The 24,138-nt window shown below is 46.4% G+C and overlaps 1 protein-coding gene across 3 annotated transcripts in view; it reads right to left on the bottom strand.

The window, feature by feature from the left end:
* FRMD4A (FERM domain containing 4A) overlaps positions 1 to 24,138 on the bottom strand; it is a gene marked incomplete at both ends in the record, with an annotated part of 383,792 nt that overhangs the window by 37,277 nt on the left and 322,377 nt on the right. For all 3 annotated transcript variants that reach the window (XM_082013889.1, XM_082013888.1, XM_082013887.1), the window contains 3 exons: positions 15,989 to 16,075; positions 17,879 to 17,936; positions 18,150 to 18,215. In XM_082013889.1, the coding sequence (XP_081870015.1) occupies positions 15,989 to 16,075; positions 17,879 to 17,936; positions 18,150 to 18,215 (211 nt within the window). The remainder of the gene's footprint in view (positions 1 to 15,988; positions 16,076 to 17,878; positions 17,937 to 18,149; positions 18,216 to 24,138) is intronic.

Consider the following 24,138-nt stretch of genomic DNA (forward strand, 5'->3'; position numbering starts at 1 on the left):
GGCCCCGACCTGCGCCGCTCCGCTGAGCTGCCGTACCCAGCTCTGCTTGTACCCCCGCCATCAACGGGCCCGGAAGCCGAGCGGAGTCAGTTTATCAGCCCCAGGTGCTGCCACCACTGTGCTGGCGATGCCCAGCGCTCCGGTGTGCTCCCGGCAGCACGAAACCCAGCAGTGAGTCCTACTCCTGCCTCCATCTTACAGGCTACCCTGCTGGGCATCTCAAAGCAGCACGCAGGAAAGCCAACACTGTTACCAAGGGGGGAAACGGAGACCTGAAGCAGTCATGGGAGGAAAATGCAGGTCTCCCAGGTGCTGGCTGTGAGCCTCTGAGCCAGTGTGGGCCGGGGGGCTGTGTCTGCCTGCTGAGTGTATGTGCTTGCTCAGTGGGTCGTGCTCACGCAGTCCCCATACCCCCTCCGCTGCCGTGAAGCGGGCCTTGTCGCCAGGGCGGGAGGGAGGACTGACCGCAGAAGCAGCCCGAAGGAGATGGTAGCTGCAAACCACCGGTGTCAGCTCTGCAAACCACCTCACCGTCACCGCTGTGGACAGGGCCACCACCGCCTCCTCTTTAGAAATGAGTAAGCCAAAATCCAAACCCTGGCTTCCAGGCTGCTAATCAACAGGGAGGAGGCAGCCTCCACCCCCGGGGCATCTCGCACTTCGGCTTCCCCATGCTGCTCCCAGCAAGTAACCTCGCTGCTGAGGAGCAGAGCCAGCAGAGCTTTCCCTGATTTATACTCCCTCTCCCACTACAAGCAGCTTTTGTGGAGTTCCTGTCCTACCCCCAAGGAAGGAGCTGGCTCCTGCCACACCGAGATAAGCCGCTTGCCAGTGTCAGCACTCTGGAGATAAGTAAACAGGAGGCATAATTTGATTTGCATTGATTAAGCTGCTGCTGGAGGTGAAATCTAGCATATAAAACAAGCCACAGCGAGGACCCAAACGTTTTCTCCTCACTAATACTTCAGGGGCAGCAAAATTGAAAATATTTGTGTTTGACAAAGTTTCCAACAAGAGTTGTTTTTTTGTTTTGTTTGTTTGTTTTCTTTTTTTCTTTCTATAACAGGGTGTTTGGAAGGCAGGATGGGGTAAGGAGGGCACGGAGCTGCCCCGTACTCTGGGGCTGTCCGTGTCACAGGAGGGCAGGGGAAGAAGGGGGCCAGGCTTGAAGGGCTGGGTTACACCGTCCTCAGACAATTATTTTATTCCTCCACCAGAAAAATTAATCACTGCATAAAAGTTGTAATCACCAAACGAAGCACAGAAATACCCACTATTTTACCCACCGAGGACGGACAGCCATGGGGTGAAAGGGTTAAGCTGGGAGCTGAGGTCTAAGTCTCCCCTGCAAGAGCCCAGCCCCAGCGCTGCAGCCCAGCTTCAAAGGCATGAAAAGGAAGTTTGGGGCCTAAACTCCCACTGACAACAACCGAGGTCAGGCCTGAGACTGCCACATGGGCTGCCAAAACCACCCCTCTGTGCTTCCAGATGCCCGTCCGCAGAGTGGGGAGGATAAGGCAGCCCTGCCGCACGGCATGTGCAGAGGACGTGTTTGGGAGGTGCTCAGACATGTGGAACACATAAGAGTCTAAAAACCCAGCACATCACACACTTCAGAAAATATCCCTCTGTCCCCAGGTCCCCTGTTGTCATTTATGACTAAACTTCGGCGTGGCACAGAAGGAACTTCAAACCTTTTCCAAGCTGCTGGCAGCCGCTCTCCTTGGACGCACTTGGACTCTGCCAGACGGTCCCCTGCACTCCAATCCCTCCCTATTTTATCCTCTCTGCTACCAAACCTCCCAGTGCTCAGTTCTGTAACTGCAGGTCCGTTTCCCTTCGATGATTAACTCCAACTGTCCAAACACACAATGCTCTGGGAGAGCTGTTCAGACACCCAAACGTAGGCGTCGAGTGCCATTTTCCGTGCCCTGGGGTACCCTGCCTGGCCCCCTGTGCCTGCCCCCGGAGGGACAGAGCCTGCCGTAGGTCCGGTGCTGTATCTGCCAGCCCCACGCAGATGTCTTGGATCCCCAGCAGTGCCTAAAATGGCATTAGACACCTACATTTTGGGCACCAGAGCAGCTCCCCAGATTGCTGCATTTTTATAGCTTGTTTTTCTTGGCAGGGTGTGGAAGGAGGCAAATCCAGACTCTTGGGAGGGAGGTGGAGAAAGTGACCCCACAAGCTGAATTTGTGTCTTTTTTTTCCATAGCCCTACTCTCCAGAACATACATGTGAGTTTTACTGTTGCTGTAACTGCTCTCCCTTTGGTCCCCAGATATTATTCTGCGGCCTCCTATTCACAGAATCACAGAATCACTAGGTTGGAAAGGACCTTCAAAATCATCAAGTCCAACCATTAATCCAGCGCCACCATGTCCCCTAAACCATGTCCTGAACTGCCACATCCACACCTTTTTTGAACACTTCCAGAGATGGCGACTCCACCACCTCCCTGGGCAGCCTGTTCCAATGCCTGACCACCCTCTCAGTGAAGAAATTTTTCCTAATATCCAATCTAAACCTCCCCTGGCGCAACTTGAGGCCATTTCCTCTTGTCCTGTCACTAGTTACTTGGGAGAAGAGACCAACACCCTCGTCGCCACAACCCCCTTTCAGGTAGTTGTAGAGAGCGATAAGGTCTCCTCTCAGCCTCCTCTTCTCCAGACTAAACAACCCCAGTTCCCTCAGCCGCTCCTCATAAGACTTGTGCTCCAGACCCCTCACCAGCTTCGTTGCCCTTCTCTGGACACGCTCCAGCACCTCAACATCCTTCTTGTAGTGAGGGGCCCAAAACTGAACACAGGATTCAAGCTGCGGCCTCACCAGTGCCGAGTACAGGGGCACGATCACTTCCCTACTCCTGCTGGCCACACTATTGCTGATACAGGCCAGGACGCTGGTGGCCTTCTTGGCCACCTGGGCACACTGCCGGCTCATGTTCAGCCGGCTGTCAACCAGCACCCCCAGGTCCCTTTCCGCTGGTCTGCTCTCTAGCCACTCCTCCCCAAGCCTGTAGCGTTGCATGGGGTTGTTGTGGCCAAAGTGCAGGACCCTGCACTTGGCCTTATTAAACCTCATACAGTTGGCCTCTGCCCATCGATCCAGCCTGTCCAGATCCCTCTGCAGAGCCCTCCTACCCTGCAGCAGATCAACACTCCCACCCAACTTGGTGTCATCTGCAAACTTACTGAGGGAGCACTCAATTCCCTCATCCAGATCATCAATAAAGATATTGAATAAGACCGGCCCCAGAACCGAGCCCTGGGGAACACCGCTTGTGACCGGCTGCCAGCCGGATTTAACGCCGTTCACCACAACTCTCTGGGCTCGGCCATCCAGCCAGTTCCTCATCCAGCGAAGAGTAAACCCGTCTAAGCCACGAGCCGCCAGTTTCTCCAGGAGAATGCTGTGGGAGACGCTGTCAAAGGCTTTACTAAAGTCCAGGTAGACAACGTCCACAGCCTTTCCCTCATCCACTAGGCGGGTCACCTGGTCATAGAAGGAGATCAGGTTGGTCAAGCAGGACCTGCCTTTCATGAACCCATGCTGGCTGGGCCTGAGCCCTTGGTTGTCCTGCAGATGCCCTGTGAGCACTCTCAAGACCAACCGCTCCATAATCTTCCCTGGTACAGAGGTCAGGCTGACAGGCCTGTAGTTCCCAGGATCCTCCTTCCGGCCTTTCTTGTAGACGGGCGTCACATTGGCAAGCCTTTTGCCCACATTGACCTGAGAGGTCTCACCCTTCCTATACATAAGGAATCCAATCTGAAAAGATGTGAATACCCACAAGAAATGTTCCGCTTTCCTGTTAGCTGATCACAACCCCTCAGGAGAAACAAAGCCTAAGGTCTCTCTTACCTCCTAATGTAAGCAAGCTGTTCTCTTCACCAGTTGCCCAGCTTATGTACAGTTTCAAATTGATGTTGTTAATTCAGTGACAGATGCACGAGGTGCCATTAGTGGGTCTTCTTAAATGGAAGCATAATTTTTACCCATCAAGATCCTTTTACCATGCTGATGCTTGCAACCTTCACTAGGGAATAAGAGCCACCGCAGGGAGCTGGTCGTAATTTCAACAGTCTTGCAGAAATGCAGTGACAACAGATGCATGCTGGTTTTGGGGCTAGTTTGAGTCAAAGCATCTATGTTCATGGCAGGTTTGCCTCTTCCTACACCGCGTCTGGGTCTGGTTTTAGGTTATTTGGCTTATGATTGTCTTTGGATGATTTGCAGAGCCGAATCCAATGCCTGCCCTTGTGGGTGGCACAATTCATACTGGCTTTTTTTGGAGTTGTATTAGGGGCGTAGTGACTTTTGCCAGACAAAAGGTACCTCACAGCAGGGCCTGGGACAGCATCTCCCCAAACATGCTGGAAATGAGGCTTAGGAGAAAGTCACTGGGCAACAGATGCTGAGAGCACAGTTCCCCTGCCCTTTAGTAACTGCCTTCACTCGGCGCCCACAGAGAAGGCGACGATTAGTGGTGCTTGCGGTGGGCTGAGTTTCTGTGATGTGGTGGTTTGCCTGCTGGGATCTCTTCTGAGGTCAGCAGCCCATTTCAGATCATGCAGCACTGGGCAGCTTTCAGATGGGAACAATTTTTGGTAGTGGACATCATTATAGGCTGCACACAGGATCATTTAATCTTCAATAGATACTTAAGGAAGTCTCCCTGAGAATGGCTTCTGAGCAGAGTTGCACACTAATGCATGCACGTAAAAGGGGAAGGGGCTGCTAAAAGAGGAGAAAAAAATTACCTTTATTCCTTCCTCCTCCTCTGTGGGGACCGTCCCCACCATGGGCTCTGTTTCATCAAGCCAATAAAACTGGAACCAACACTATTATTTGAACTTGCAAGACTGCTTATCAACCCACAAACATTCAAGGGAATATTTGTTCCCTATTGGACTATGTGTACTGTTTAAAATGTGTTGGGGTGGATGGGGAGGCTATGGTGGAGAAGCCAGTGCCATGTCTTTTCTGCAAAGCTGGCGGCTTAGAAGAGGAGGCAGGGGAGAGATCTGAATGCTGCACGGTGCGCTGCAGAGAATTCAGGTGCACTGTGGAAAATTGAGGTGCAAGCTACAGGAATTTTCTCATTGGAAACCCCTTCCAAGAGGCAGGCAAGCTTGCCAGGCACCAGATGTTTGTGACTAGTTACAAAGAGCTGCAGTCAAAGCCCTTCAGATGCGAGCTTCTTTTGTGAGCACGCTTGTGGTTTGCTGGCTGCTCCCTAATTAAGCTGAGCCTGGAGGAGAGGAGGCCCAGGGATCTGCATCCATTTCAGCCATGTGAGTCTGAAGAAGGTTTTTACCATTTTTATTGACCGTGGGGCCAGTGCTGTGGTGTTTGCACACAGCAGGAGGTAAGGTCAGCATGAGAGCATTTTAAAAATGCCAAAGGCTCCTGATAATGAAGGGAGGGTGTTTTGTGAATGAAACATAGGGGGACGTTTCTGGTTTGGTCACTCATGTCCTGGATGGCCTGGACTTCAGTGAGGTGTGGGGAGCTGAGTTTATGCCAGGCACTGGGCCATGCTCTGTCCCTTTGTGCTCGGGAAGCCTTGCCTGAGTATCCAGTGGAGGGACCATGCCATACATTTGGGAACCCTTGGCAGTAATGAGGCTCTTGCTGGCTCCTGTGTTGCTCTGCAGCTCAGGGACAGGACAGAGAGGGCTGCTGAAGGGCAGCACTGGTGGTTGGTGCGCAGTGCTCTCTGGATTATGGTACCTAGAGAAACATGCACAAATAATACCTTTTGGAATAATTCTCAGGCTTTTCTATCCTGGGATTGGAGTACTGTGTCCCTGATACTGTCTTCTGCCCTCTGTGCCCAGAAGAGCTGGACTTGGCACTAACCTGGGCAGTGGGCAGTGGGTCTGGACGACACTGTGAGGACACAGCGTGAAACATTTTGCATTGAGTCTATTAAAAACCAGATATAAATGCCCAGGTACTTGTCTCATTTTCTTTCCCTTTTCTGTGTGCATGTCTTTGGTGAAGCACCTGAGATGGGGCACAGGCAGAACGGGGTTACTCAGCAATGCACATGCTCTCAGGGGTTGCTTGGTGGCTGTTCAGAATCAAACTGTTTGCAGAAGTCTACAGAGGATCTACCTGCTGTTTGTCAGCTCTCTTTGGTGATTTAAAGGGTATTTATGAAGGAGGTGGAGACAAGACTTTTCTCAGTGGTGCCCGGCAGAAGTATAAGAGGCAACGGACACAGGTTGCAGGGTTGCAGCAAGGGAAATTCTGGCTAGATATAGGGAAAAAACAAACCAAAACAAACAGTGGAAGTGGTCAAACACCAGGGCTGTGAGTAACCTGGTCGAGCTCTAAAGTTGGCCTGACTTTGAGCAGGAGGTTGGGCTAGAGACCTCCAGAGGCCTTTTTGACCTATATTTTTCTTTGATTCTAAGCATCTAATAAATGGCCAACTGTAATTGCTGTTGCACTTATGATCTATAGGGCGTCTCCCAGTCTTGCAGCTTCTTAGATGATTAATGCCTTGTTAAATCATACTATGCAGAAGGAACAATCATCTCTCCAAATGCACGCACTACCACCCAGAATGGATGCTCTGAAAGGATTCTAGGAAAGGCAGGGAAATAATGTGGCACATTTCTAAGAGCCTGAACGCAACCCCTTCCCTTGCCTATGCTGTGGGCAAGAGCCAACCCTGGATGACATCCTGATACTAAAACTGGTACTAAACAATGGAACTAAACAATGGAACTAAACAATGACAGTATTTTCACACAACTTGCATGAGTGCAGCTACAAACTCCCAAGTCTTTTGTTTTGCAGTTTAAAGACGAAACAAACATAACAAAACAATTCCTCCTTGGAAATGTAATTCTCTCCACTGAACAAACCAGCAAGCAAAATTCTAGGGGCTAAGTTATGCAGGAGGTCAGGGTGGAGGTTATGAGCGGTCCCTTTTTGGCCTTAAACTCTATGAAGATCACAGCTCCAGCAAAGTCAATGGCAGTTTTGTCCCAGTGATTTCAGTGAGGCCACGGTTTCCGGGCATGGATTTGTGTTCTGCCTCAAGCCAACCCTGCTCCCATCAATCATACCTCTGTCAAAGTAGTTAAGAGTGAATGAGGAAGGATTTGGTCCAGGCAGAACAGCACCATCTCAGCTCGAACAAATGGACACTTGTTTCAGGGGCAGAGTTACCGAGAGATTTCCATGGGCTGTCACCTGTGAATTAGTGTGACCCATTGCTGAGGGAGCGCCTAGGTGATGAGATGGGGATGCTGCTGCACGGTAACTTAGCCCTCCATCCTGCCACACTTCCATTCATTCCTATATTTCTATTAGGGTTTTTTGTTGTTGTTGTTGGTTTTTTTCTTTCACTTCCCAAAACAAAAAAAATAAAAGGTTTCCTGTGTGATTTGATGTGGGAAACAACCCCACCAATGATCTTCCCACAGGCTTGCCGTCCTCCCTTCCCCCATGGAATGAGAGTGGCTTGGCTAAGTGGGACTTTCGGTGGTCTGTCAGCAATCCCAGCTCACTATCTAATTACTTCTTCCCCTCAGGCTTCAGGACTTTTTTTGCCAAACAGACAAACAGTTTCTGGTCCAATTTGAGATACTTTCTGCTGTGTGCTGTTCTCACGGGAGCACACCACCCCAACAAACATTTCTGGCTTGACCAAACAGAAATTGCATCTAGATCTATATAATCACCACTCTGCATTCATTTCCATTATGGGGAGACAATTCCCTATTAAATTTCAAAGCGGTTTATTGGCTCAGAGTGGCAAAGCATCAGATCACAAAGAGAAGAGCCACTACTTGGACAAAGCATTATTTGTCTACATAATGCAACTTGATATTTGTGTCTATAACTGTATACAGACTGGGAGATCAGACTTTGACATTATAGACAACCAAATCCACCTTTGCTAGATGCTGTTAGATATTGTATTGCTGTCACCATGCTGGGTGTGTCTATATTGATATGTCTACAGAGAACTTTTTTCCCCTGATTTTTACAAGTTAAATTTTCTCCCTTTTATCCTCTGCAGGCAAATCAAAGTGACTAGATTTTCCTGCACTGAAGATCTCTCCTTTCTGACATAATAGACTATGTATTAGATAAAGGATACCTAGCCTATAGCCTGTGAATCAGCTGTGGCACCTAGAATGATTTATGCTGCCCACAAACCATTCCTGTTCTCTCTTTCCTAAGGATCCTTTTGCCTTCTCTAGTGGCATGACTAAAGTACATCTATCTTGGAACCAAAACACAGGAACCGCCATCCTCATCCCACACTGCTATGACGATGCACATACATATTAGGTTGTGTGACTAAAAATACTCCTGTGATGCAGGGTGTCCGCATATGGGGTGCCACAGCAGCAGCAGTCCCATGTACATGGTAGTGGGCTGCCATGCCTGACCTTCTGATCCTCCTCCCCAGGCCACTGACTTAAAGATGCCTCATATTCATAGCTACTGAATAACTGGGTCCCTGCCTGCCTTCATCTGGTGATAAAAATGCGCAGGCCTTTGGAATAGTGAGTCCTGGTGAGCTAAGAGACAGCATCTGAGAAGGGTGGGGCATGCGGAGAGCCTGCTACCACTTCAGAGCCAAGCACAAGTGCTTGAGGAGGTTTCAATCTCGCTCCAGATCTCCACCCTAACTCCAGGGCACTGAGGTCCAATTTGTTTCACTTTGTGCTGTCGGAGTGATTTGTCTTTGCATCTCGTTGAAGTTCCTGCTGTGTGCTGCAGAATCATTTAAGGCTTGGCTGCTGCTTTTATAGAGAATTACCCTTTAAGACCTGAATACGACAAAGCACTTAGAGCAAGGGAGTTTTACTTTGATGGGACTCCTCCTATATTTAATGGTAGCCATGGGCTTGACTTGGCTGGATCAGGGGATGGGATGTCATGCTGTAGCCTTTGTGAATGTAAATTCTTACAGAAAACCTTGGGGACTGTATGCCTGATGGTATCACCACAGTATACACACACTAAACTACCAAGATAGTGCTGGTTTCCTTATAAAACAGCAATGCCTTAGACTATGGATTAGTGTTTACAAGCATTATAGTTGATCAAACTACTTATTTACCTAGATAATAGAAACTGAGCATGACTGTTCTATGATGTTAAGAAGTTGTTTTACCTAGACAATCTACTTAGTGGTCTGAGGTCAGGCCCGTTTGGGAGAGACACTGAAGCAAGCTTTTACCAGCTTATCCGACAAAAAGTGGTGATGAGCACTCATACCTAACTGTTAATTCATCCTGGCTCAACCATGGCAAATTCCATGCAGCCAAACTCGCTCCATCTTGTTCCAAGCTATGGAGCCCTTGTCTCGCTCCACAAAGTTACTGTGTAGGTTAATGGCAGTTTCTTTCTCTGGCTGCTGTGATTTATGCAGCCTGCACTCATACCCAGTGTGTATGTACAGCTGTGCTGTAGGGTACTGATTGTGGGCCAGATGGTGAATGGGGTTGGGAACCGATCGAGGTTAAAAGTGACCACTGTTTTTGGCTGGGTTATGCTGAGCTCTGATCCTCTTCTCTGTAGCAGTTTCCTTGCCGGCCACACAATTATACCAGCATGACTGAGGAAGGGGCCCGCGGGAGGAAATGAACAGTGGTGGCAGGCTGCGATGGGGAGGAGGGTGGTGAAGGCCACTTCAGTTGGTACTGCTGCCAAAAGAAATGTTCAGTGAATGACAGCCCAGTGGCATGTCCGGCCAATTCCCATGGAAATTCTCAGTGTCAGGGACAAAATCCTGCTTTCCAGCCCAGTGTGCTGTGATCTGATTTATTCATCTCCCAGTGCTCTTGGCAGCTTTTTGGCACAGTGAAGTGCAGCAGTAAGGCATGGGCTACTGGGTGCTGAACGGGGAAGAGCCTGGTGCTGGATGGTAGATGCCCCAAATCGAGGGCAAGCAGCAGCAAAAAAGGTGCTAGTGAGAACATGGTCTCCTGTGTAACAGGGATGGAATAAGACATTTCGGCACGGAAAGGTCTTAAACTATGGCTGCTCTTCAACAGTCACAGCTCTGGGTCTTACATTTTGATACGGAAGGAAATCAGGTGAGCAACCTCCCTCCATGAGAAGAAATAGCATGGTAAGGAACCTCTCTTTGTATATGTCTCCCTCCTCCAGTGCTCTGCACTTCCAAATACTAAACTGAGACTGAATTACTGTACTATAAAATGAGTTGAACCTGCTGCGACCTGAAGACTGGTTCACTTTACAGCCAAGTCCATAATCCAAAAAGCATGAAGGATCAGCAACGGGGAGAGAAATAAAAGCGCTGAGCAGAAGGAGTCAGCAGGTAGTCCTTAACAGTCAGCTAATCACAGTGAATAATTTATTACAGCAATGCCACTGAGACTCCACTAGCTTTTAAACCAGTATTTCCTGGAAATGTTTTCTGCTTCTCTTGCATCATTTGTGAATTTGAAATGTTTTATCCCTGTCTGCAATGCAAAGGTGTTTGCAAAGGTCTTAGGAAATGATGCCATTCCAAGAAGAGCCCAATTAGACACGAGTCCAATACATTGTTTCTGACCCCACTCAATTCTGGATGTTCTAGAGAAAGGCTGGCCCTTTCTGAATACACCCTGTGGCTCAGTGGCATGCCAGTGAGAGGAGCGTTACACATGCTCCATGCTTCTGACAACAGAAACCAACTTGCTGCCAAATCAAACACCCTCCTTGGACATGAGGGTTTATGACCCCTTCCCAAATCCTTTCCAAAACAACCAATTCGGTGTTAAAACTCTAGATGGAGGGTCACACTTTTAGTCCTATCTTCAACCTGTTTAAGCTCTTGACCTCTATTGTATCATTTGGCAAGGACTTATGCAAGTGAATTGGGCTCCCTGTAACTGATTTGAATTTCATGTTCCTTTTGCCTTTTTGACTGTCCCGATGTTCTATGATCAGTCAGGATAGAGACCAATTTGTCAGCTTCCTCCTCCCCATCGTTCACTAGTTTCTATACATTTCACATCAATCCCTACTTTGTGTTTTTTTATGTTACTGGTCTGGCATTCCTTCACCACAGGAAGCACAAGTTTAACCACTCCATCAATGCAATTACTGACTTGACAATGCTTCATTATGCCCTAAAGCAGAGAGGATCTCTATTTGTTCTGCAATAAAGCAGCTCTTAATTAGGCTATTGCTCCTCCTGTGTAAATATGTCATTTTGCCTCTGGAATTGGGAAAGTTCACTCTATCTCTTGCTCTTTGGAAAAGGCCAAGTGACATCACACAGCAATCTCTCATTTTCTGGACACAATTAATGCGCTGATTACTTTGCTCATGCTTTCGACAAGCAGGTGATTTCTCTCTGATCAGACACTTAAAGCTTGTACTTGTACTTTGTATTGCTTCATAGGATGAGTCCAACTCAGCTCTTGTTTTTGCGTGTTTAAATGGGAAGTCAACGCATTATCATTGCTTTGGATTCACAACAATACCACACATAAATTCTTCTGTAATGAGAATCCACAGAGCATTGTGGAGACCTTATGGCAAGGGATAGAATATTTTCATAGCATGCTTCATTTCATTTCGGAGAAAGGATAATGCTGGGAAGAAATGGCAGAAACTGATGTTTGGCTGTCACAGGGAAAATCTTTGTCAAGTTACATTCCCAGCTGAATTTTGGGATGCTTCACATTTTACCTTTTTTCCAAAAGTCTTTATTCCCCTTGGGTTCTCTTCAGTCAACCAGAGAATGCGAACACTAGTAACGTTGATGAGTCTGAGAAAAAAGGCTCATCATAAGTTTTGTTGCCACTAGCCTTGTGTGGAAGAAAAAGGGATAACATTATATAGTGGTCCTTCTTGCAAAGGAACAAAACACTACTAGTCTCTCCTTTAAGGTCGTTTTACTTTTGGTGCTAAGTTAAAGACTATCTCTGTTTATTGGCCATATGGAAGTCCTTTGTCTGACTTTGTTAATCATTCACTCTTCAGCTTGGAGTTAATTGTCTACTAACTGTTAAGCTGTGGGCACTGAAAGATGCCTTTGGGCTCTTAAATCAGTGGGAATATCTCACTAGAACAAGGGAGACATGCCTAGTGCCACTACAACTGCTTGAGCATGCCGGTCTCACAGCTCCAGGCTATGCTGTTTCTACTTCAGGTACAGGTCTCTTGGGATGGAGTGGAGTTACATCCCTACCTGCTGTTGATGTGATTTTCCAAGGCGCACAGAGCCCTGAAGGGCCTTTTCTCTTCACAGGGAAGAGTTTGTAGGAGCCAAGTCTTAACTAAGATAGAGAGAAATGAATTCTGCCCACTCTGGATGCTGTGTGCTGCTGCTACAGAGATGACATTGGCTCTGCAAGGCATTACTAAACTTCCAGAATGCCTCATCATATGGTTAGCAGGACTGCAGCCATCTTTCCACACTTGATACTCCCTTCTTCTTGTTCAGCTGGAGTGCTGGATTTTGTGAAGTATACCAAAATTTTTACATTAATATTTAACACCTGAGAATGAATGGTTATCAGATCATAACTGTAACAGACCAAGTCTGTGTCTGAACAGGCAACATTCAAGAGGAAGCCTGTTCAAAGGGCCTGCTGAGTCTGTGAGCTAGCTCCTGAACATACAGGAGAAAAACAGAAAGGAGAACTATAAGCCTCAAAGTGATAGCTTTGGGTAGCTTCAGGGCTTCCACAGAATTCAAGCATCAGCAGGAGGGAACATAAAAATAGAAGCACAGAGTCACCTTAGGCTCTGCAGTCCAGTTTAATAGCCCTGATTCCCATCTGAACCACCTCAGACTAGGTGCCAGATACCCATCTCAGCTGCATCCCCAGTAATGCTGGAGGACTTATGCCCGAGTGAGAATAGTGCAAGCAAGATGATGTTCTGGCCCTGCGTCAGCCTCAATTCTCCTCCCTGGACTCATCCAACTTGCTGACAAACCTAGTTAGGTTTTCTAGAGACACATGGCTGATTTACTCCAGCAATTTCATAAAAACATGGTTTTGACTGACTGCTAATGGGATCGCCTGAGATAGGCTCAGCTGCTTAGTGTGGGTTACAGTTTTACTTGCAAACACAGTAAGCACGGAAATCTATCTAGGATGACATAATAGGAAAACATTACAATCTCCCTTATAAGACAAGCAAGGTTTTTATATGCATTTTATATAAATGTCTTGGTTTCATCTGGTTTCTTGCTACAATTTTATGCTTGTGTTTCTTCCAGGGAGATTTATTTTTCCATTGTAATTTTTCAATTTGTTTCTGGCATTGGCAATGTACAGGAACAAAATAATAAAGATCAGAAAAGACATAATCTCTTTCCCTCTCTCCCCCTAATTTTACCTTGCAGAAAGTTCAGTAAGGTTTAACCCTCCCCTTGGCACAGCACAGACTTGAGCCAGCCCATGCTGGTTTAGTGAAATGAATCAGATGGTATGGTAAGCTCCCAGATACCAGGGTTATGAAGTGCAATTTTACAATCTAATTAGCAGAGGATCAAACATTGCACCTTGCTGAGGGAGTTGGGCTGCTCTTGCCAGAGGGGTTTTACCACCTGTAAGAAGGTAAGAAGTCTTTATTTACTCTCTATAGAGGGTAAAAGCACATGATGGCAACATAATGAAGCCTCAGCCACTCTATCGAAGTCCTGTCCCCGATTTAGGTTATGCATTTTGGAATAGCCCTGCCAACAGATGGGGTTTGCAAGCATCATGTAACAGAGAAATGCCCATCAGGCTATCTTTTCACTGCTGTGGTGTCTGGATTATGGCAATGGACAAATTCTATCCCGGAAATTCCTGCTCTCCCCACCCAATGTTCCGTCCCAGATTTATGACCACTTCTGCTAAGCCACAGAAGTCCTCAGTGGTTTATACATAAGGCAGCGCCATTGTTTTGGGTCTTCTGGATTTTGTACGTAACTTGCTAAGGGAAAAAAAGAGTAATTCCCAATAAAGAGAAAACTCGCACCCTAGTGTTAGGGTTACACTTGCAGAAAAAACCCTCGTGTTACCCTAGGGTTACACTTGCAGAAAAAGGGTAGGATACGCCTTCAGTCCCTGATTCTAGGGGCAACGTGACAGCTAGAAGTAGGTTAGTGGGGACACAGTACGTTAGTGGGGACACAGGGAGGCTGGCCAAGATGTTATCAAGCTCTAACATGAATTCTACAGACCGGATCACCCTGAGCGGCTGAGGAGAGAAAGTAGAGAACCTAAGAAAGGAGGCTTGACTCTTTTAGTGGAAATAGGTGTCTCCTCTCACATAGTCAGAGTACCTGACCTCTTTTTTTTTTTTTTTCCCCTTCTGATGCTCTCCACCAACACTCTCATCCCACCAGGGTTGATAAAAATTGCTATAGCTTGTGAATAGATGAGTCCTTGTCATGAGTCTTTGTCATGGCAGGGCACTGTTTTCCTCCAAAGAATAGTTTCTATCACTAAGATTGACTTCTGAAGGCATGTTTTAAGGACATGTCTTCCCTAGGGGGTTGGCACTAATGGAGGTATGTGGGTGCAAACACCCAGCCTAGGCATGTTTTAAACTATCACATGTGAGTATGGCTTGCCCTGCAGGTAATGATTGATCCCAAACAGATATGTCTTTTAGAGCACAGATGCTCTGTGAAGACCTCCTTGCTCACCTCATCCTTTTCTTCAATGAATAAAAAGCCCCATTAATACCTTTCAGTGAATAAAAGGCTAATCAATGCACCAATTATCTCCTGCTGCCTCTTGAGCAGTTCTGTTTTCTACCAAAATGTTGATTCTAGTTTATTTTAATAGAAGATGCTATCTATGAGCACCAGGTAGTATCCAACTTGAGTGTGATCAGAGGAGGCGAAAGAAAGGGAGGAGGGACCCTGGCACAGAGAGAAAACGAGGAAGAGAAAATGGGAAGAGAAATGCAGTATGTTAATGCAGTGTGGAAGCATTTGCATCTGTAGAAGAGCTGCCTAGTTGCTCCAAATCATCCCGTTCTGCAGCCTGCAAACAAGCCTGAAACCTTGCCTCCTGATGTCTCCATGGGTTTGCAGTACAACAAATGCTGTTGCTAACAGACTGTACATGCCCACCTGCAGGGCATGTGCTCAGAGATGAGCTTTTTTGTATTAGATGGCATCCTAGGTAGGAAAATCAGAAAATCTGCCTAGTAGGATGAGCTCAGGTGATCAGAACCTTTCTCCTCCCAAATGAACAGGATGTTCTGTAGCTTTCTCAAAGGCAATTTGGAAGGACTGGGATGAATCCCAGTATTCAGATGCATGGAAAGCCTCACTAAAAATAGTAATAAAGAGACCGGAATGGCTAGTGATTACTGACCAAGCTTGAGTTTTGTGATCAGATCTATGCATGCCATGCGTTAAACTGTGAACTGTTTCAAAGTAAAGTTCCAAAACAAATGAGATACTGGGCACAAATTTGTTAACACTTTTTTTTTAGGCATATGATGAAAGTGTTCTTTTCTTGTTAGTTTGACATTAACTCTTCAGTTAGTAAAATTGTTGCTTGTCAAATGTAATGCTGCTTCTGGGAAAACCAAACAATTTTTCCTTTTTGTAACAAATAGAATAAGCTTTCCTGTCCCTTCTTCCCTCTCTCGGATCATATTGACATGATCGTATTGACATGCTTGACAATACACTATCAAGCGTTGGCTGAGCACCCTCAGTCCTGCCATAGCCAGCAGGGATGTAAGGTCTCCAGCACCTGAGAGGATCAGTTCCCATTTATGTCTTAGGAACCATGCAAAAAAGAAGTGTAAGTTGCAAGATTAAGTGATGCTTATTTCCCCGCCGTACCACAACATTTAATAAAATAAGAGCTACTTTTGTCCATTAGTTCTTTGCAGACATTTAGACAAGTTTGGGAGAAACAACGTCCTTCAAAATCACATGAATCAATGCCAGAATTTGGCATCTATCACACCCTCAAATCAAGCTATAACGTGTGTGGCAAGCCCAGACTTTGATAGAAAAGTAAACACTTACCTTTCTTGGTTTCACTTTGTCATGGTAGTCATACTGAAAAATCCCCTTGTAGCTAAGTCCTAGCCACCATGGAATTCCCTGCTTGTCCTGGAAGAAAAAAAGAGAGGGAGTTATATTGAGTGGGATGAGGAAATGCTGGAGATTTCCTAGGTTGTTATTCAAGGTGAAGATTTGTTTCTAAGCAATGCCTTTGAATGTCATGGGTGCTGTTAAATTTACCCCTGCTGAATTTCCTCAAGTCACAAAGTCCCATGGTGTTTAGGAGAGATCTGTTTCACTTTTAGCTATGACATATAAAACCATTTAAAATGCATCACCAATGATCAAGTTACTCAAAATGCTGCCAAGGGAGGTAGGGAGGTTTGACATGGGTCCCTTGTGCAGTGGTGCATCCTCTTTCTCTTCCCTGCAAATTATTCATTCTGAACACTCAGGGATTGGAGAGGAAGGAAAGCGAATCACCCAGCTGACTTGAATTATGTGGAGGGATTTTAGCATTAATCTTGAAAATGCAGCAGTAATGGGATCTGAGAGCTACCAAGTGATAAGGTCTGACAGGCTCGGACCCAACTGCTTTGTGTCTGAGTGTGCAATAAAATGGTCTTATGGAGTAATGGCTGATATCTGATACCAGCCTCTTTGCAATTTACTGAACTGGAGTCCTCAATGAAATTACATCTGTTCTGTTAATATGATGGAGAATGGCAGGGTAAAATGCAGCAAAACCAAAACGCCCACATCAGGCAGAAGCAAAACCTATTACGTGTAATATTTGCTGCCTCATTGCTGTTTGCCGGTACTTGTTGATCATGGGGATGGGGAGTTCACTGGAACAGCTGTAAAGTGTTTGCAGCCAGCCCAATCCACCAGATCTCTTTTCGATCTAGAGTAGTCCAAGAGATCTGGATGCAAAGGGTGCTGGAGGGATCCTGCCCACTGGCAAAAGGTGAGGCTAATGCTTTTTGCAAAATGCCATGCACATTAGCAGGAATAGACTAGAAACACATCTCCCTGAGACAGGTACTGTCAGATGTTTGTGTTTTTATGGCACCCCATGTGTGCAAGACATTACAGATGTATGAAAAACCGTATGATCTGTGCAGAGAGATAATGATGAAACACATCAAAACTTCAGGGGTGATGAATGAAAGCATATGCTCTAGGGAGTGTGGATCTAGTTTTCTTTAAATGTTTATTGATTTCTCTACTTAAAAAAAAATAACAACCCTACACAGCTGGTCAGGCAGGGAAGTAATAATAATAGTATGAGACCTGAAGATCTCGTGATAAATCATTAGACAAAAGAAATGATGGATTTCATGAATACCTGAATGCAAGCCACATAGTTAGAAGCAGAGAGCTGTTTGTGGAGGGAGGTGTATTATCTCTAGAGTATGGGACAATGATTTGGCATTAAAAAGATGTACTATATCTGTATCCATCTACCTATATCTCAAGCAAAGGGAGCCGCAGTCTGCAGGTTACGGCTGGCCCTAGTTAGTTGCTTATGGATCTGCCGGCTAGGAAAAGTCTGACCTCCTGTAACTACAGAAAGGTGTGAAGCATCGAGTCTGCCAGTGATGTGGCTGGCTTGTCCCTTTGGTGCTGGTTCACTGGCATCACCATAGCTTGCTGCTGCTTGCGGGCTGAACATCTCCAGCACAATATGACTCCAACAGTTTTATCTCCAAGAACAGGATTTTCCTCTTTGGAGCTGTATTTACCAAATGTTCACTACCCAGTTGAAATAAGTTTATCCTACCACAGGAAATGAAACGAGACTTTAGTAGCAGTGTATTGTGTTCTGAAAGCAGGATGGTTATTTGTACCTCTCCCTCCCTCTCCCACAACAGTTCAATTCAATAAATGGCCCTTTTTTGTAGCACGTACCTTTACTGCATAATAATGCACTCCATATGTTGGGAGGGATTCTACAATGCTCATGTAACTGCAAAACAACACATAAGAGAATAACATGTCTGAGAAGATGAGAGGATGATCTGGGAAAAATGCCTAAATAAATAAATAATTAAGTACAGAAATACTTAAAAATAAAGCATTAGATGAGATGAGAGACATAGTTACATATTGTATTTACAGTCCAGTATAAATATATCCTGATAAAAAAAAGGTCACAAGAAGTCACTCTTATTTCACTTACTTCACAATTGCTTGACCTCTTGTCTGACCATTTAGTTTCTTGTAATGTTCAATGACTCGATCCTCACTGGAAAGGAAGAAATGAGATGTTTTGTATAATGGCAGTATCATGACTAAGAGTCTTGCCAAAAGATGAAGAGATACTTGTGTTAACACAGCTACCAGATGAGGGAATCAAAAGATGCCAAGCAAAAGTGTTAGATGAGGGGATTTGATGCAGCCCAGGGTAAAAAAGGGGGACTCACAGACTGAGAATAAAAATGGTGTTCTAGGAGTTGGCTTTCTCAAATAACCTTTTTTACTCAAAAACACAGTATCTACGTGTACAGACTTTTCCCTCTCTGCATTACTTTCCTTATCTACAAATGATGCTCATGATCACAGAATCACTAGGTTGGAAAGGACCTTCAAGATCATCAAGTCCAACCATTAATCCAGTGCCACCATGTCCCCTAAACCATGTCCTGAACTGCCACATCCACACGTTTTTTGAACACTTCCAGAGATGGCGACTCCACCACCTCCCTGGGCAGCCTGTTCCAATGCCTGACCACCCTCTCAGTGAAGAAATTTTTCCTAATATCCAATCTAAACCTCCCCTGGTGCAACTTGAGGCCATTTCCTCTTGTCCTATCACTAGTTACTTGGGAGAAGAGGATAACACCCTCGTCACCACAACCCCCTTTCAGGTAGTTGTAGAGAGCGATAAGGTCTCCCCTCAGCCTCCTCTTCTCCAGACTGAACAACCCCAGTTCTTTCAGCCGCTCCTCATAAGACTTGTGCTCCAGACCCCTCACCAGCTTCGTTGCCCTTCTCTGGACATGCTCCAGCACCTCAACATCCTTCTTGTAGTGAGGGGCCCAAAACTGAACACAGGATTCAAGCTGCGGCCTCACCAGTGCCGAGTACAGGGGCACGATCACTTCCCTACTCCTGCTGGCCACACTATTTCTGATACAGGCCAGGACGCTGGTGGCCTTCTTGGCCACCTGGGCACACTGCCGGCTCATGTTCAGCCGCCTGTCAACCAGCACCCCCAGGTCCCTTTCTGCCAGGCTGCTCTCCAGCCACTCCTCCCCAAGCCTGTAGCGTTGCATGGGGTTGTTGTGGCCAAAGTGCAGGACCCGGCACTTGGCCTTATTAAACCTCATACAGTTGACCTCTGCCCATCGATCCATCCTGTCCAGATCCCTCTGCAGAGCCCTCCTACCCTCCAGCAGATCAACGCTCCCACCCAACTTGGTGTCATCTGCAAACTTACTGAGGGAGCACTCGATTCCCTCATCTAGATCATCTATAAAGATATTGAACAAGACCGGCCCCAGAACCGAGCCCTGGGGAACACCACTTGTGACCGGCCGCCAGCTGGATTTAACGCCGTTCACCACAACTCTCTTGGCTCGGCCATCCAGCCAGTTCCTCATCCAGCAAAGAGTAAACCTGTCTAAGCCACGAGCCGCCAGTTTCTCCAGGAGAATGCTGTGGGAGACGCTGTCAAAGGCTTTACTAAAGTCCAGGTAGACAACATCCACAGCCTTTCCCTCATCCACTAGGTGGGTCACCTGTTACACTGTGTGGCAAACAGATGTGCATTGGAGCTGCTCAAGCTGTTTCCGTTTCAAGCTGCAATTGCTTTCCAAGTCCACCAAGTTCTTTGAAAGCTAGCAAAGCTTTCAGAAGTTGGTGGCCAGTAATAGCCCTAAGCGTCACAGATTACTCCTCACTGCAACTGCGACCATGTACAGGAGTACTAGTGGAAGCAGTCTGGAGAAATCTCTCTCAGCAAGGACTTAAATCCCTAGTGTACACAGATGCAATGTCTATAACAGCGAGTGAAACAGTGTCAGGGAATGCTTCCAAGGCACTCAAACTTGGGTCACTTTACTGTTAAAATATTGACGTGCCTTTGCATACTTTTGGGTTATACTAGCTTACATTCCCCCTTTGCATACTTTTGGGTTATACTAGTTTACATTCCCCCAGGCAACTCCCAGCTATGCAGTCAGCATGGGCCAGGGTCCATTCCCAACACTGCTCTGGAGACTAAGAGAGTTTGATGATATAGATGGGTGCTGTTCCACACCAGTGGGCCTCTGTGTCAGAGATGTGTGTGATAAATGCATGTTGAGACATTCATCTATACACTGTAGAGATGTAGCATCCAGGAGCAGAGCAGCATGACCCAAATGACAGACTGAGAGGCATCTGTAAATCTCATTCCTTCTTCTCCAGTGAATGGGTAGCAGGAGAGTACAAAACCAGAGCTATTTGATGCATACAATCAGCTGTGCTAGCAAGGTCACAGCATGGCAAAGTGTAACCAAATGATCTCCATTTGAAGGTTCACAGCACTCTGATTTTAACAGCATTTCTTTCAATCTATGGCCATGCAAGTCACAGAATCACAGAATCATTAAGGTTGGAAAAGACTTTTAAGGTCATCAAGTCCAACCACCAATCCAACACCACCATGTCCACTAAACCATGTCCTGAAGTGCCACGTCCACATGTTTTTTGAACACTTCCAGTGATGGTGACTCCACCACCTCCCTGGGTAGCCTGTTCCAATGCTTGACCACTCTCAAGTCCTCACAGCCTCCAAGCCTGGTACCTTCAGACTGGTCTGACTTCGGTTCTTCTCTAACTTCCAGCAATGTAATGCCCACAGGACCAGCTCTGTTACATTGGCATGACAGAATACTCAAGTCCTCAGCTATAGACCCAATCCCTCACTCCTTATGTTGCAAAACCAAGGATAATGAATCTGTTGAGTCCCCTTGAGATACTGTACAGACGTTGCCAGTCCAAGAGGAAGGAAACTTAAACTACCTTTATGCCACCTTTGTGCTCTCCCCACCTGGCACTGCATAAGCTTCCAGAAGTACCAAGTGTCTATCTGATGCCATCATGCTGCATGTGGTTTAGGCCAATGTCAACCGGCATTCCTCCCTCCCTGCATTTTCTAGGTCTAGTTGGGGCCCCTAATGGCAGCTACACGATTGTCCACCATGTGGTAATTCTTCCCCAGACAGAACTGAAGCTATTTTTATTGCTAGACAGTGTGAAGGAGCACAGCAGTGTGGAATGGTCTGGTAGATGACCTCAGATGCAACTGCTCAGAGATGTCCACGGGGACTTTTGTGGAAAATTGCAAAGAGTTTCCCTAGCCCTGCTAACATGACTGCATCTTCTCATTGCTGCCTTCCCCATACGCATCCTTGTGTCAGAGAGATGTGCGTGGTGCCAGTGTCTTTGAGAAAGAGGTTCCCCTGCCCCTGCTGAGCACAGCCTTCATAATGCCTTCAGTGATGTCACAGATAGAGGCCACACAGAGCCTGCTGTGACATCACACACAGGATGTTCTGTTCTTTGACTTCACAAGGAGGACAAACTGCACTGTGACATGACAAACAAGATGTGCTATGCACAGATGGGGCATGCGGGCCTGGCTCAGGGGAGCTGAGGACTGTGCATCCATTCCTGGTAATGCAGGGAGGAAGGGAGAGGACCAGAGACACCAGTGTAGACAGCACAGAGCAATTCAAAGTAGACAGTTGGTTGGATTGTCAGCAGGGCCAGCTGTTCCCCCACAATTTGTCTGAGAGTAACTGCTTTCCTTACTCACTTGCCAAGGGACTTCCCCCCGAAAGTCACTTGGAAAAATAAAAGAGCTCTTATGGGGGCAAGGTGAAGCGATGTCCCACCAGCATGCCACAGCGGGTACATGGTGTTGACTGAGTCTGTGACAAATTACATGGGTAAAGGAATGGTCCAGCTCTCCCATCAAATTCCTCAGAGTAATTTTAATGCTTAGAAAATGATCTGTAAGCTATAAATTCAACAGCTATGCAACCATCTTCAGCCCACTGATCCAAGCAAGTACCACAGATGTTATGGGTGTGCACATGAAGGCAGAGCCTGGGTCTCCTGCCATGATTACCATAAACAGGATTACTTTTGGAGCAATAACTGAATTACATGAGTGTGCAGTACTGGAAGATCTCCAAAAAACATCATTCTTAATAAAAGAGATAGAGAGGGCTTACAGCCCTTTGAAATTACCTCTTAAAACCACGATTACATGTGAATGCAATTCCTCTCTGTCTCAGACAGGAATAAACCAGGAGTGACTTTTCAGAAAACAATGGAGTTTCTCCAGTGGAAAATGCTCTTAGCTTTGGTTTCCACTCTGTGCAGTTTATTGTACAGATCAAGCTGTCATATTGAGGCCATTCAAGGAAAGAATGGATGTACCTACAGGATGATTACCTAATGTGATTCTGGATGTGCTCTGCTTTCTTATAAATTATTATTATAAAATAATGGCCATGTTCCCAGACCATACCCCTTGGGTAGGGAAGCCAATCAATGGCTCACTTCCTTCAAAAGGACAGATTAGATGTCAGGGAGCCTTCCTGAACAGTGAGATGAATAAAGTTATGTATGTTCTTAAACCATACTAAAAGATGTAGGATAGTCCAGGCTCTACCCAGTTCTCCTAAACAAATGAAGGCAACACTGTATATCTCCATTGCCTTGTTAGGATACTGATGATACTTCTTTCCATTGTATAATATTTTGAGGCCTACAGATGTTAAGAGCCAGGTACGTATCATCCTTGTTTCTACTTTTGGACAAAAAAAATAGAGCCTAAATTATCAACTGAGCCATGCATATTTAGGAGTGGGATTTGCTGCCTTTCACCTTTCTACAACACTGGGCTAGTCACACTTTGGGGAAAGAAACGGACTCCAGAGCACAATTCATCCAATCTATTTCAAATGGCTTCCTTGGGAGGTTACTGTTGCTTCTCTTCTACTGACAGCAAAGGGAGTGGAGGGCACCTAGCTCAGATGGAGAGGGCTACACTGAAGAAATGTTCATGGTCAGATGAATCCCACCCCAGCTGTGTGACAGTCACTCCTCTAACAGTTGTTTGAACTTCCTTTTCATTGCCGCTGCCCTGCGCAAGAAGGATCATCCAGTACAGAGGTCACTTTCTCCCTCCAGCTCTGGGACAGAGGGGTAAGCCCGGCATGCGCCAGGGAAAACAAGCACAATCATTCACGGGTCAGAAGGAGCATTAACAGAGCTTATAGACATTCTCCCTGATCGTTTCAGCTGTTCAGCTCCGCGCGGCTGCCACGCTGCTACTGACAGCTGGGAGGGTGCTGGGACACCGCCTGGACCACCAGCTGAGGCCTCCTCTCCCCCTGCTCTGGCTTGTGCTGTGTCAGTGACACAGAAACTCATTCATAATGCAGGACTGACAGAGGATGCTTAACTAATGTGGAGTCATGGAGGCTGCCGAAGCACTACCGTCTGTTTGCCAGCTCATAAAACGTTCACCTGAAAGCTGCAAAAATTAATACATGGGTGATATCCTGCAGCAGACAACTCTGATAAAGATCTTTAGAGCTACCAAGAAATCCCTCCTGTCCCAGCAGCTTACAGAACTGGACGGCAGACAACTTGCAAGCAAGTGCACGGCCAGAGTTTCTCATCATCATATCCAGATTTTCAAAGGTAATTATTTCCCCTGTCTCTCCACAGGACACTGAGCTGTTTTAAATAGCTGTCCACTCATCTCTGTTCCTTCCAGTTGTTCTGTTTCTAACCTGATTTGTCCATTTTGGTTATATTCTCGAACTTACTAGCATTTTTATTTGCAGTCATACACTGTCCCACTGAAGCCAGCAGAGCATGTCTTGGGCCAGAGGGACCAAAAGCAGGATCAGAGTCTCAGGTCTGTGTTGTATTAGAGAAACTAAACAGTGATTTTCAGCTGATATTTTCGGAGGTGGATTTTCTGGCAACGCTGATGCTTTAGGTTGCTAAAAACAAGCTTGCATTCGAAGTCTGTTTGAACCTGGGGGAAGTCTATCTTCCTCCTGGTCTGTTGAAAATCCCGTTCTAGCACCCACTTTTGTGCTCTTGCATCTCCTTGCCTTCTTACTGACAACCTAGTACTGGGCTGGCTTGCTGGGGAG

The sequence above is a fragment of the Phaethon aethereus genome (genome assembly GCF_964289735.1).
Source record: "Phaethon aethereus genome assembly, chromosome: 1".
NCBI lineage: Eukaryota > Metazoa > Chordata > Aves > Phaethontiformes > Phaethontidae > Phaethon > Phaethon aethereus.